The following is a 16,039-nucleotide window of genomic DNA, read 5'->3' on the forward strand; positions in this document are numbered from 1 at the left end:
ATTATGAAATGTTTGCTATGGTTGTGAATTTCTTTTCTTTCCTTTTCTTTTCTTTTTTTTTTTTTTTTTGAGTCAGAGTCTCACTCTGTCAGCCAGCTTGGAATGCAGTGGCATGCTCACTGCTACTCCAGCGTCAACCTCCTGGATTCAGGCAATCCTTTCTCCTCAGTCTTCCAAGTAGCTAGAACTACAGGTGGGCACCACCACACCCAGTTAATTTTTCTTGATTTATTGTAGAGATGAGTTCTCACCAAGTTGCCCAGGCTGATCTCAAACTGGCAATCCTTTCACATCAGCCTCCCAAAGTGCTAGGATTATAGGCATGAGCCACTGCACCTAGTCTGGTTATGAATTCCTAAGATTACAATACAAACAATTATGTTTTTTAGATAATAAACAGATAAATTTCAATACACGGCACCTTGACTTTATTGTAATAACTAGCCAGTTCCAGTTGATCTGGTACTATACTTAAAGAGAACTAAAACTAAAATTCTCTGAGGAATAAATATTTCATTCTGGAAGTTGTTTCTATACAATTTAAATTGCATCACATTTTGGTAATTATTTATAAGATATTATTTAATGTATAGTCTAAAACATATTTTCCTTTATGGTGTTTATTTTTAAATCATAATATGTGTGTGTTCTTGAATCACATAACATAGTTATTTCTTACAGGATTACATATGTTGAAGCCATAAACAGAATCACAAAAATGTTACTTCATTACTTTCCCTATTTAGTACCTACATGAAAATGGAATTGTCCATCGTGATCTCAAACCAGAGAATCTTCTCTATGCAACTCCAGCCCCAGATGCACCACTCAAAATCGGTGAGAATGTTTTCTGGTGTTTTATGATCCCTTTTTCCAGAGCAGAATTAATTTATTCTGTGGAATTTTAAAATATTGCTCTACCTAGTTTTGTCTTCATTTAATTTCCTTGGATATTTGACATCTGTGAAGGAATAATGCATCATTGTTTTGGAAGTTTGTGTTCTTCCTGAGAATGTTATTCTGGAAATTAGTGCTCCATTCCTGGGCACATAAAAGAATCATGAGTCTTAGAAATGGCAAGGATGTCAGGAGATAACAATCGGTTTATAGAGATTAAAATGACAGAAAACCTAACACTTCTTTTTGGGATATTAACTTTTATTCCACGGACTATTTGGGGCTTAATTTCAGATAATCAAAAACTATGACATAAAATACTTAGCACATATTAGTGGATCTGGGTACTGAGTCACTGGTTTATATAAACAGAGATAAATAATTTATCTCTGTGTATTTCCCAAAATGCACTCCATTGAACTATGGTTTCTCAGCAGAGTGAATAATAGTTTAAGAAGGTGCTAAAGTTAGTCAAATAAGTTAGGAAATGCCAACTGTAACAAAGTTAAACACAATTTTTATTTCTGTAGTCCTTCCCAGAATCTTAAAAATGCAAATGCGTAGATTAGTGTATTTTATAATGTCCTTTGAGGCTTTTCCTAAACTTTATTTTACTCTGGAAACCTCTTTTTTTTCCCTCCCAATAAGCATTTGAAGGATTACAAAGCTGAACTTTGGGAAATTTTGATCTACTGAAAGAAACCTTTAAGTTAGTGTTTTAGGGAAAAAAATGTACATAATAAATGTTACTCTCCATTTCTCTTCTAAAGCAAATCTTCATTTACAAAAAAATATATAAAATGTATTTTTGATGAATTATTCTTCATAAAATCTGCATTAAATCACCCAAAGGGCATTGCTCTTCTGGTGCTGTCTTTATCATGCTAATCTTATGAGTTCGCTGCATTTACAAGTTTTGACGTCTTTGAAAATTAAGTTGTTCTTATCAGGGAAGAACTCAGACAACATGATGTGCTTTATGAATGCAAGAACCTAAAAAAAAAAATCCTAAAAGTCCTGCTGGGCAGCCAGCTTGTTCTCATAATCACTCCTGCAAGGCAGTAGACAGCAGGCAGTTTCCATTTCCTTTGACATAACTTTCAAAGATTTGATCCTTAAAGCAATTTCTTTAAATGGAAGGATAGATACTAATTTAGGCAAGAGAGCCTATCTTTCTGAAGGGCTTCCTGCTGCTTATACTGATAAGGATCAGGCACCTTCGTGGAAATGTGGGTTTATCTTTGAAGTCTAAAATGGAATCCATTCTGCACCTGCCTCTCTTGAAGAATGGCCTTGAACAGTTTCCTGTTGTTTCCTGAGTAGGAGAGATATAGCTCAACAAATAGATCATAATGGCAGTATCTTTTGATAATATTTTACCTAGGTAATATTCTGAGAAATAAATTTAAAGAATTTTTGCAAAAAAAAAAAAAAAATTCTTATAGTCTGCATTTGAGAGTAAATTCTTCTAAGTCAAATGCATTAGGGACTGGCATTATTTACTTTCAAGTAGAATAAACCTTTTGATATATTTGTTTATTCTCATGACATTTATGAAAGTCTACTCTCTCTCAATGCGTTAAATGTTTTGAATTGTATCAGTAATTCTGTATTGTTCTTTTAGACTTACTGTTGCATAAATTTTGGAATTAATAATAGACAAAATATAACTATTACAACTATTACTTTAAGAAAAATTTACTAAAAGTTGGGAATTATAGAGAAGAGCAAAGATTAAATTTATTTGTAAGTGTATTTGACAGTGATATTTTTCTCCAATTAAAAAAAACTTGAATTATTTTTTAGCTTCCTCTCAGGTGACTCATCTCCACCCAAACCTCTCTACCAAACACAAAAGCAAATTAACAAATAAATAAATAAGGTAGTTTTACTTTTAAATAACAGAAGTATCCTGTCATCTTATGAAAGCTGAGAAAAAAATTGCTTCATTAAATGTCTTTCTTGTGTTGTTAGCTGATTTTGGACTCTCCAAAATTGTGGAACATCAAGTGCTCATGAAGACAGTATGTGGAACCCCAGGGTATTGCGGTATGCTCTTTAATTCTGATATTTTACTTTTATTGTTTTTTGAAGTCTCTTTTTATTTATTTATCTTGTTTTTTAAAAAATTTCTACTATCTCTCTATATAAATGTTTAATTGTAGTATGAGTCTCAATTAGGAATATGTATTGGCTTGATACTTAAGTCCATAGTGTTTTTCCTTCCTGATGGAACTGCAATCACCAGGCAGGAGGGCAAGGAAACAGCAAAGTTTACAATTGGAATTAAAACCATGAGCCCTTTTCACGTTTCTTATTTTCTTTTTCCTTCAGAGGAGAGTGTGTGTCATTCATTCAGATGTATAGGACAACAATGAGAATGAAGTTGTTTTTAGTCCTCATTCATGGCACTGGCGTGGCTCACTACAACAAGGGCGTTAGATAAAATTTCTCTACCAGAGTTCACGCAGTTCCAGGAAATGGACTGCACTGAGATCCTCACATTGTATTGCCTGTTTCCCAGAATGTATTGAAGACACTCCTGTCTCTCAATGTCACAAATGAGAGGCAGCGCAAAGGCTTTTGATCCACATCAACATGAAACCCACTTCCCTTTTTTTCATGATGGCTGGATTATTCTGGCCACAATCTAAAAGCCATTAAAATTTGCAAAAATTGTCAAGAATTCCTAAAACTTTTTTGATTAATGAATATATCACAAATCAATTAAAATCCTAATCTGGATTACAAAGAGAAAGGATAAAATTTCAAGTTACCAGTCACAAGATTAGTCATCCTTTGCTGTTAGGATCAGAATCTTTTTATACAAATCTTCTTTCTCTCACTTCTCTTCAGTGAGCATTTATTAATTACCTTCTGTATAGTCAGGCCAGTATATGGCACCAGGGAGATGCATTTCCTGCTCCCAAACCTACAGGAGCTCATAATCTACAGGAGAACAGATATACAAATCAAAAAATTATAGCACGTTAAGAAATATGATGCTATGGGCATAGAAAAGTCATTATGGAAACACAGGAAAAGGATGGTGTTTGGAGTTAACCAGCCTTGTTCTTCTACAGCATTTAAGTTTGAGGTCATCTCTGTCTCAGTATAGACACACTAGAACTACATGACTAACTCATTTTAACAACTTTTAAATTCATAAAAAGCAGAACGGAGAAGTGCAGTAAGATATTCATTGAAGCAATTATGTGATTAAATCCACAAAATTTTAGCACTGGAAGAAACTTTAAAATTTATCTACTAACATTCTCATTTTACTAACTAAGGTTCAGAGAGTTTAAATGACTTGACAAAGATTCCACATCTAGTTGTTAGTGTTTCAGGAATGAGAATCCAAGTATTCAAGGGCCTAAAAATATATAGAATTCTCCCTTTTAAAAAGTCAATAAAGATGGCCATTGCCTTGCTAAGCTATGGTTTGACCATGTGCTCTTTGAGCTGTGGCCAGGCCATGTTTTCTTAAACTTTGACCCCCTCCCATCCTTTGGGGAGGTGAATCCCCTCTTTTTCTCTCTCTATCTCTCCAATTTACTTTCTAAATAAACTATATTTTCTAATCTAAAAAATAAGTCAATAAAGATAAATCAATATATTTTTCCTTCATAGAAATATTTATCAATTATTGCTTTTATTTTAAGTCTTTTAAACCTCAGAAGTATTACTCATTGTAAGAAGTAAAAACTATTCAATTATGTATAATTAATACATATCTTCCATAATTTTCTTTCTGTCTCCATGTTCATATAAGCATTTTATAATATTTCTTTTAATGGATTAGTTTCCTTGGTGAGTTTAAGACATTATTTCCTTATAGATTGATTTTTAAAATAAATTTATTAATTATACAGAAGTTAGTGTATCTATATTTCTATCAAATATTCACATGGTGCCAAGTATTCTTGTTCCAGATCTTAATCTCCTTGAGGCCAAGAGTAGTTTATCAGTTAGGAATAAGTTCAGAAAACCCATAGTAACTGTGGCTTAGACAAGATAGAAGTTTATTTCTGAACAGAACTAGTCACTGACCCCATGGTTGTATTCATATAGTTAGTAAAATAGATTATTATTCATTTCTATAATCAATAGTTAGTGTTAGAAATACAATTATATTACTCTTGTAACTGTAACCAGGAGACTCTTTTGTTTTGTTGTACCCACTGGCTAATGATGTATCACAATGAATAATGTTTTATCTTATAGTAAGCTTCATTAACTCCATTGCTTAGAGTTACTGATAAATGAAAACTACAGGTTCCCAGTAACAAGTATACCAAGAATATGCAGACAATGAATGCTATAATTGATTAAATGAAATTATACTGGGATCCTATATAATGCTCTGTAAGTCATGTAGTTTGATGTTAATCAATAGCAAACCTCAATGCTTATGCTTATACATACAGACTGTAAAATCCAAGGAGCTGAGCTGGCCTTGGTATCTAAACTGACTTGTCTCCCTGAATTCCAAATTCAGAAATAAACATATTTCTCCCCCCACCACCCCCCAAAAAAGTAGGCTAGAGATGGGTAATCCTGGTATATTCCACAGCTATGGATCTGCAGGTGCAGTGGATCTCAGTGCCAGTGACTAGGTTTGTCTCCCTTACTGCTCTGCTTTCCCTTAGTATGTTTCCTCATAGTCAAAAATGGCTGCCTAAAATCAGTCATTATATCTGCATATATCCCTACAGCAGGAATAAAAAAAAAAGTCTAAAGAGATATACCTTCTCATAGTTAAATAGACTTGCTGAAGCCCCACATGATCTCCCCACTTATATCTTATCGGTGCTACTTAGTCACAGCCTCTATACTGCCAGAGAAGTTGACAGTGTCTTCTTTGGTTGGACATATTGTGGTCCCAAATGAATTCAGGGTTCTGTTACTAAGTGTCTTAGTCTGTTTGGGCTGCTGTAACAAAATACCTTGGACTACTGAAATTAACAACAGAAATTTATTCCTCACAGTCTGGAGGCCGGGAAGTCCATGATCAAGGAGCTGACAGATTTGGTGTCTGGTGAGGTCCTGCCCTCTGGTTCATGAATGACACCTTCTATCTGTGTTCTCACACAGTGGAAGGGGTAAGGGTTTCTCTGGAATCTCTCTCATAGGACACTAATCCCATTCACAAGGGCTCCACCTTCATGACCTGATCACCATCCAAAGGCCCCATCTCCTAGAACCATCACCTTGGGAGTTAGAATTTCAGCATATGAATTCTGGGGGGACACAGTCCATGGAATTACAAATGGAGATTTGATTAAACAATTCACCATCTCTACCACTTTGTGATGTAAGATTCCTACACTTAGAAAAAAATGTGAAAACCATTGCATTATACCATATTCCCTGTAGGTATCATCTTGTTTTGTTTTGTCTTTTTTATTTTCCTTAGAACTGTTGACTGACAACCTGCTCATGGCCCATCCCTCCTCATAATGCCATATGTACTTTTTCGTTCTCCAATTTGTATATTCTTGTTTGTTCTCCTTCTGTATGTCTTTCATGTCTCTAGGTCTCCAAGACTTTGGGAGTTTGCGGGAGGAAATAACACTGAATGTAGTACCATGTGCCAAACAGCATTGTCCAATTATCATCACTAAACGCTGACCAAGTGATAAAAGGATTGAAAGAGAATTGCAAAACAAATGATAAAACAAATTAAGGATTTCACACCAGAAGAAAGCTGATGGGCAATTTATTGATCATTATTTAATACCAAACACTAAGTATTCTCAGGAATAAATGCCAGAGAACTGAGCAGTGCTGAAAAGGCAGGATCAGGACGAGAATACATTCAGACTCATTTCTGTAACTAAGAGATAGCAGCAAACTTTCAAGGATTGTAATAATCATGATGAGAGCAATTTTTCTTACAGAATTACAAGATGGCCATACATGAATTAATGAATCATTCATTAACAAAACAAACTTTGAATACCTAATAGGCTTTATGTTAACACCGAGGTTACAAGGGTGAACTTCATATGGACTTACTCTTCAGGAATTTCATGGGCTATAAAAGAAAGATCTGTACACAGTAAATCAAGGCTCATTATGATGATTTTTATATTTATTTGAGTCAAAGACTTAGGGATATAGAGGGAAGGAAGCTATTAATCCTGGTGCTAGAGAGGTCTTACAAAGGAGAGGCATTTGCTGCGTACACCAAAGGATAAGTAGAAGTTCAACAAGTGAAGAAGTGGCCACAGGGCATTCTTTGTCAACAGATACAGGGAGAACAAAGTCATGGAGGATTGACAGTATCTGGCAAGTTCAGGGGCTGTTAGTTACTTTGTCAGCTTTGCATGACTAGAATGTAGGGTTCTTGGCACAGAGGGTACAAATGGACTTGGAAAGGTAGAATAGGTCATATATTTAAAGAATTTTTATATCAGGATAAAGGATTCGGACTTGACTTGGTAGGTGATGGTCATCCAGCAAGGACTTTTAATCTGGGCACTATTTTATAATCAAATCTGTATTTTATAAATATCTTGACAATAACACATTATGACAGATGGATTTGGTTGGGGAAGAGATAGAAATAAAACAAATTAGAAAGCTATTGGAAATGCTCTTTTCTACCACTCTAATGTCAGAAATCTACACACATGAGGCTGCCATTCCCAAGACTGCTTCTCAGTATATAATGTATTTGGTCTACTCCAAAATCCAATCATTTACTTTTAAAAAATATAATAAGATTGTAAAAATACTATTTCCACCTTTTATCCTTGTCATAAATAGGCCCTTCTTACAAATAATGCCATCGTATAATGGAGGCTTATTTTCTGTTTATTATTATTTTTTCCTGCAGATATCTGTATCACCCTAGAGGCTATGTAATGGGGATAGAGGGAATAGAGAGGTTGAAAGTGATACACTGCTATAGGTGGTGGCTTACTAGGAAACATAATTTTCCATAAAGTAAAAAAAGGAAGTGAAAGCAGCAAGAGAATGCAGGGTAGAAGTCGGGGGTACACTCTACCTACCTCAGAGAACTATTTTGGTGATTGAGAGGAAAATAAAGGTGGTTTGTAGACTCTAAAACATTAAACATATAAGTGAAATGACTATGATATAGGCTTGGGCAAGCTTGGAAGTCAGAAGCAAATAAGATCAATGTATTAATATATAAGAGCAAGTTCAAATTGCATGTAGAGATATATTTATTCTTACACAGTCTTGACCCAAAGGAAATATACACAAATATTATTTGCAATGGAAGTAGGGGAGGGAGTAGGATTTTGAGTGTTAGTAACACAAGAAACATTGAAAAACCTAAGTTTGGGAAAAATAGAAGTTATGGGAACACCAGCACATAGGAAGTGAATGACCAAAGGCTAAATCCAGGGTTTTGAGTCATAAAAAACTAGACTATTTATAGGTGAAGCTAAAATCTCCTTTGACTATCACCCTTAATTCTAGCCCTTTTTCCCATCATCACATATACATTCTGTCATCAGCTTGGCATGTATGTTTGAAAGGATGAGTAATTAGAAACTATCCATACTTAGAAAGGTTGTATAGGAAACCCAAAGCACAAGATTGGTGAGAATCATGATCGTGCTATTGAAAGCATGACTTTGCACAGAGACTATTTTGTATTCTTTGATGATATGATCAGTCAGATATGGCCACAAGAGGAGACAGAGGAGAGACTCAGGAAAAAAAAAGTTTGTTACATGCACAGGTCCTAGAGAAAGGAGGCACAGCAGGTCATGCAGAGAAAGGTGGGAAACACACCGGGGTGGTCAGGAGGCAGAAGTTGGGATGAAGGGAAGATTTCGGTTATTACCTTTATTGGAATTTCCTTGGGAAAGGAAAGGCAGATCAGGGTGTGGAGTTCAGGACTGACTAGTTTGAATAATTTGGGTAGATTGCCTGTCCCCTAGTCCCAGGATGATTAAAGCGAAGAATATTCTGAGTCAGAGGCGGTGTGACTCTGGATTGGTTAGTTTGTATGCCAGAGGCATGCACCAAGCTGGGTCCTTCGTTATTTTTAAGAATTAACTTGTCCCAGGAGGGACTGTCTGTCTGCAACCAGAAATATTTGTTTTAGATATCAAAAACATTATAATATATATAAATAAAAAGTTTAGATATTTACAATACAGAGACTTTATGTTTAACTTGAAAATGTGTCTGAGATGCATTTAATTGATGGAGAGGAAATGTGAGCTTGTTTTACTGCTTCTTGTAAGGGTGATTACATCCAAGGTCAGTTATCCTTACATGCACTGTGTCTAGTTTCTTCTTTTAATAGGAGGCTTTTTAAATTACATATTTTGAGAGAGTGGGTGTTTATGTTATACCATCTGTCATTTTTGAGGAAATAAAAGAAGGAAAAACCATCCCTTCGGTCTTTTCCATAGAACCTTTGCCCCTGGCTATTAATAAAAAAGGGTTCTCCTATAACAAGATGCAGAGAGAAATCACAGATGCTTCCTGTTTAAGTAAATACTTATTATTTCCTGGGAAGTGTGCCCAGTCAAAACCAAACTCAAGGCCAGAAAATTAAAATTTATGGTCCAGATAAATGAAATCAATGACTAATGTTCTAAAATAATCCATGAAGAGTTCAGCATTGAAGAGATTCTAGACATCTTGTGGCGGAGAAAAATAGTAAGTCTCAAAAAATAAAAATAAAAATAAACCCATTGGGCCATGACTCCTAATAAATGTGTTACCATGTAACTGTACAATATTAGCTGCCAAAATGTTTGAACTGGTCTAGATTTAAGACTTAAAGTCTGTGGATGTTTCAAACCCACCCACACTAATCATAGAATAGGACAAGCTGTTAGAGTAAAAAAGAAACCAGTATGGTAATGGGTTAGGTAGAAGAATATTTCTGTCTAATACGAATTATTTAATTTATTCATAAGCTTATGTATGTTCATGTTTCATATGTGTACTTGACTTTATTAAAATCTTATTTTCAGAGTCTACAAGATGCTAAAAATTTGCTTTCTTTTGGCATTTACCAAAGTCTCACTATTTTCTGAGACAGTCCTACTGGCATACCTGAGATTGAAATATTAATACATTAAAATGTCCTATGTGCTAAGCCCCTGAGCATAATAATGTTTTGCTATTTACAAGTCTACTAATGGCAAATATATGTTTTGCTTCTATTTAAATCAAAACGAAGACCAATTATTAACAATTGAAGAATGAGATCACAGCATGCAAACATTGCTGTGTTTAGTTTGCAGGTGCCTATTTCTACAAATAATATTCTGGGAGTTTCCATATATGAAGGAATACATATATTTCATATATATGGAATATGACTGACTTTCAAGTAGGGTCTTGAAAACTGACCCTACTTGGGAACCAGTGGATTCTTCCATAATTATTAGTAATTACAAATGAAGATGGTGTAATAAAAAGATGGTTAAATGTGGAACATTAGCTATTGGCATATGAAGCACACGATGAAACAGTGGTCTGGCAGGCAAAAGAGAGATTACCTTACCTTTCATCCCTGAAAAATATCCCAGAGTGAACCTCCTAAAGAATCAGCAAATGGTGACTGGCTAATAAAAGTGAATGTCTCTAACTTGATGTCCAGTATTAAAAGCACACTTATATTGCTTATCTACCTTAGGTACATTAGGTATCTTTCATGATCTGCCTTCACCACAGAGTGTATGAGTAACTAGAGTGATAGGCTGGCCATATTTGACCCTGTTTACCCATTGCTCACAAGCAGAGGCTGCTGGCTGTTGTTGTTGTTCATGTTTTCATGTTCTACTAGGCTTGGGAGTCAGATGGCTAGATCCTACTTCAGGCTTCATGTTGAGTATGTTAGTGAAACCTTCTAAATCTCTGTCTACTCCTTCAACTGTGCAGTGGAAATGGCAAGAACATTTATTTCATAGGGCTATTACAAGGAATAAATAAGATAATATATGTAAAGTTCTTAGTACCTATTGAATGCAGTAAATGCTAGGCTTTATAATAGTAATTATAATAATTATCATTGTGATCATCATCATCATTTTTGTTAAAACCATTAAAAGTATATCAGTTCCTCTGATCAAAAAGTATGATTTTTCTGTTTTGTCCTCATAATGGTAAGTTCTAATATTTAGGGAATTGGGTTTGAGGCTTTTGAAACTGGATCATCTTTGCTGCAGTTCTTTTATTCTGAAATAAAAGACTCATTTTTTCCCCTAAGAATAACCCACATTGATGGTTCTGAACTTAAAGTTTTTTGACAGTTTTAAAACAGTGTTCTAAAATTTCAGATTTACTAAATATGAATTAGTTCTTGAAATGGACAGTGGATTTTAAAAGACTAAACCATTTTTTTAAATGGTAGAGAAGGCCAGGCATAATGGCTCACGTCTGTAATCTCAACACTTTGGGAGGCTTAGGCGAGAGGATTGCCTGAGCTCACGGGTTCAAGACCAGCCTGGGCAACATGGTGAGACTTCGTCTCCACAATAAATCAAAAGATTAGCTTGACATGTGGTGGCGCATTCCTGTGGTTCCAGCTACTTGGAAGGCTGAGGCAGAAGGATCGTATAAGCCCAGCAAGTAGAGGCTGCAGTGGCCGTGAGCGTGCCACTGCACTCCAGCCTGGGCGACAGAGTGAGACGCCTACTCAAATAAATAAATAATAAATAAATAAATGGTAGAGAAAATAAATACAACCTTTTTAAAGACTCTATTGGTGTTCTAGATCATAGTTTTGTTAGTATTCTTTACTAGGTAAACATGAAGTCACACAGAGAAATGTATCCCTATAAAATTGGACGTGATAGGCCAAAAGAGAGAATTTGTTGCTTAGCTGTGATGACTACAGGAAAATAAAGTCTCCTCAGCAATCAGACTCTGGATGAAACAGGAAATGTGCTGAAGATCACTGAGTCAGTTCCAGCATCTGGTCCGTCAATGTCACTTTCATACTTGGAGCTCACTGCATTGTAATTCTTTATTGAGGGCAATGAGCTTGTCAGAGATGATGTTGTACTCTGATAGGTTTTATTGAGGGAATTCCTGTTTGTTGAATAGCTGTTGGTACTTTGGGTTTCTAACATGTTTCCAGTCAGAGTAAAAAAAGATAACTTTTAGTTTAGTATTTTAACAGGTTAAAAAAGGTACATTTAAGAGTACTTTATTTAAAATAAGCAGAACAATCCACTATTTCCCACACATCTGCATCTTACTTAGAGAGTCATTTTCAAGGATCCAAAAACTAAAATATTTTGACTAAGAAAAATTTCTCAGACAGCATATTGGAATACATCAGGTGGATCTAACATCTGGATATGCTGTCATATGAATATGATCATTTAAAGAATTTCTTAAAATGCTGATAACAGAACATTTCCATAGATTACACAGCACCATGAAGATAGTATTATTTTTCATTACTGCCAGTTTATGATTTCAGTGATAATTCCAAAGATCTGCCACATTGCTACTTTTTTTTTTTTTTTTTTTTTTTGAGCCAGAGTCTCACTCTGTCACTCAGGCTGGAGTGCAGTGGCGTGCTTGCGGACACCACAGCCTTGACCTGCTGGACTCAGGCAATCCTTCCACCTCAGCCTTCCATGTAGCTGGAACCACAGGTGCCCACCACCCCCCCCGCCAGCTAGTTTTTTGATTTATGATAGAGACGAGGGCTCAACAAGTTGCCCAGGCTGGCCTTGAAAACTTGAGCTCAGGCAATCCTCTCTTCTCGGCCTCCCAAAGTGCTGGGACTTCAGGCTTGAGTCACTGCACCCAGCCCTATACACTGATACTTTTTAAGGAAATAACTTATTAGGTTTATTATGCCAAAATTTAAGACAAATTTTCAACAGCTTACCGTTGAGCAGATGAGATCTCTGTTTAGATCTCAAAAAAACAGAAGATTAAGTTAACCAATAAACTATATTTCTATAGCATGAACACAGTAATATGAAAAATGTAGGAAAATTTCAATGAAATAATAGAAGTCCATCTAATAATCTAAAATGGAAGTTTTCAGTATAGTTTCACAGAATACATAGTGTTTGTTTTCATTTCTAGAAGAATAAATAACTAAAATGAAATAATAAGAGTATCAAAATATACTAGTAATCTAAGCAAATAAGGGATAATTTCATCCAAGAATTAATTAAATACCCAAAATGGTGTCTTTCACGTTACAATGAACTTTTTAAAAATAGAGATGCTTAATGAAGTGTCAACTTCACTGACTGAAACTTTCTACTTGACTGGCTGGTTTGTGCACACTAGGGTTCCTGTGCTTCTTGTGGACAATATGAAAGGAAGCAGGGAAGGGGAAAGGAAGAGAAGCAGAGGATGCTAAGCTTGTAGGGGTCCCCGACATCCATCTTTCCTTCCTGACAATAGCCCTTCTTTCTTCCTGAGATAGTTTGTGTCCCCAAGCTGTCGTCTAGCTGTCACAGCAGCATCTGACTCAGTTGAGCAGTTCCAGGTAAAGGAAAAGTGAAGCCTGTACAGGATGGTGAGGATAGGTCATCAATATCTCATCCTGTTTTTGACTTTTGAGGGGACAGGGACTCTGCAGGTTGAATGTGAGCTCATCTTAACTGTCTTGGAATTTTGAAATTTGGAGAAAAATGAATATCTTAGGGGTGATTTGGTACTACCCTAAACAATGTGGTTTCTGTAGAATGTTAGTTGCATAGACAATCAGTTCTTTTTTTATTTAAGAAATATTTGCCTGAGCCCGCGGGTTCAAGATCTGCCTGGCTAGCAAGACCTCATCTCTACAGTAAATCAAAAAATCAGCCGGGCATGGTAGCGCGTACCTGTAGTTCCGGCTACTCGGAAGGCTGAGGCGGAAGGATCGCCGGAGCCCAGCAGGTCGAGGCTGCGGTGGCCGGGAGCAGACACTGCACTCCAGTCTGGGCGACAGACTGAGACGCCAACTCAAAAAAAAAAGAAATATTTATTCTGAGGCGGAAGGGTCACCTGAGCCCAGCAGGTCTAGGCTGTGGTGGCCGTGAGCTGGCCACTGCACTCCAGCCTGGGCAACAGAGTGAGACTCTGACTCAAAAAATAATATTAATAATATTTATTGAGCTCCACTACGCATCAGGTACAGTTGTATAGTGCCACAGATATAGCAGAAAAAAAACAAAACAACTCTTCCTTAAGGATACTATAGTACCTTTTAGTAGGAGAAGACAATATAATAAATATGTAAATTATACCAAAAGAGGTGATCATTTCTATGGAATAATGTAAAGTTAGGAAAGGAGCCTGGGTTTTAATTTAAACAGAGTAATCAGGGAAGGCTTCATGCGAGAATGGAATATATGAACAAAAACTTGAGAGAGAGAAGGGAGGAGCAATCCACGTGGGTATCTCAGAAAAGAACCATCCAGGTGGAGGGGACAGAGCACACCAATCCTGAGGCAGAAACATGTCTGGGTGTTGTCAAGTTCCAGCAAGGAAGTTGGTTGGTTGGAGTGCAGTGACAAGGTGTGGGAAAGGTAGGAGAGGGGAGACATAAGAAACAGCTGGAGGAATCGAGGGAATATTTACTGAGATGGGGAGCACTTTTGGAGCATCATATTTGGACTTGTTTATTTTGGGATGCCTGTTAGATATCCAAGTGGAGGTGACATGTGAGCAGAAGGGAATGTATGCCCACATGTCAACTTGGTTATTGCTATAAATGTGAACATTATCAGCATATAGATGATATTTAAAAGCATGAGATTTTAAGGCATTTCAAGGCAGAAAAGGAGACAACCCAGACTGATCCCACAGCAGTACCACCATTAGTAGACCAGAGAGATGAGAAGGAACCACGTTTATCACTTATAGAACTTCAAATAGTAGAGAAGGCTCCAGAGGATAGATTTAGAAATCATGCATGGTTATTGCAAGGCACAGAATTTGAGCTTAATATACAAAAAAAAAAAATCTAACAACTAAAGCTGTCAGCAATAGAAGGGGCTGCCTCCCTGACCTGAGAAGTGTTCAGAGAGCTGATTGACTTCTCTCTCAGGATCCAGAGATATCAGCAAAGGGGGAGGAGGAAGAGTCCTGTTAATTTTTGTATAACCCAGAAGACATATAGTATATGAGGGAGGACCCCAAAAAAACCCAGAAGTGGATTCCCCTACTAGGTAAGTGTTCTAGGAACCCATGGGCTTCAATGTACCAGCTAGCATTGTTATAAGAGTGGGCTTCAGTGATTGTTTTTGTTGTTGATTCTTTCAACACATTTACCCACTTCATGATGGGTGATTTGCAAGTGCACCTGCCCACATCGTGTTGAGCATTCACCATTTTTTTTACCAAAAACCAGCATGATCCCCATGCCTCACACTTCCTATTCACCTGATCTCACTCTGAGGGACGTTTTTGTTTCCCTGATGAACAAAGGCCTGAAAGGTTTTGCCATCGTGGAAGAGGTGAAACAAAAGGTGGCAGAAACACTAAAAGGCATCAAAATCGATGAGTTCTAAAACTGTTTTGAGTAGTGGAAAGAGCTTCTTGATGGGTATATTGCATCAGAGAGTACTTTGAAGGTGACTGAAGTTTAAACATGCAAGAATAAATACACAATTTTTAATAAATAAATTCCAGGGTTTTTTTTTGGTCCCCCCTTGTATAGTATTCAGTGCTATCACCCCAAAAGCTGATAGCATATACATATATACATATGCTATATACTTAGACTAAGTTGAGGATTATGGAAACTACTTAAATCAAAGCTAACACAATAGATTTTGACTTGAGATGGCTGATAAAATTGAGTCTCAAAGATTGTCCCCAACATCCTCCCCTGATTTTTCACATCCTCTTTGAGTTTAGAGACTGTCTTTTAATGTAATGGTAATCCTTAACTTCTGGGTCTCCACACCATAAACCATTTTCAATGCCCACTTCTATATAACCAGAAGGCATTTACTTCAAAAACAGAACCAACTGTGCCGATAATTCACAGTCCTGTGAGGATTCAACTCTATTATTACATATGTGAGGGTGGAGTGATGGGAGGAAGAGAGGTCAAAAGGAAGAGGTGATTGATGGCAAGTGGGTAGAAGACTTGCTTAAAATGTCTTATTTTGGCCCTGAACACCCACAAAATGTTCCACTTTAGAATGCTATTACAGAAAGAATATGCATAAAA

The 16,039-nt window shown here is 36.4% G+C and overlaps 1 protein-coding gene across 1 annotated transcript in view; it reads left to right on the plus strand.

Annotated features, from left to right (window-relative positions):
- Positions 1-752: 752 nt before the first annotated feature.
- LOC103253937 (calcium/calmodulin-dependent protein kinase type IV) overlaps positions 753-16,039 on the plus strand; it is a 39,002-nt gene continuing 23,715 nt past the window's right edge. Inside the window, exons 1-2 of the mRNA XM_021709404.1 lie at positions 753-837; positions 2,872-2,946. Coding sequence (XP_021565079.1) covers positions 2,913-2,946 — 34 coding nt within the window. The 5' untranslated portion in view covers positions 753-837; positions 2,872-2,912. The remainder of the gene's footprint in view (positions 838-2,871; positions 2,947-16,039) is intronic.

The sequence above is a fragment of the Carlito syrichta genome, unplaced genomic scaffold (assembly GCF_000164805.1).
Source record: "Carlito syrichta isolate Samal-C Ts95f unplaced genomic scaffold, Tarsius_syrichta-2.0.1 Scaffold68718, whole genome shotgun sequence".
NCBI classification, from domain to species: domain Eukaryota; kingdom Metazoa; phylum Chordata; class Mammalia; order Primates; family Tarsiidae; genus Carlito; species Carlito syrichta.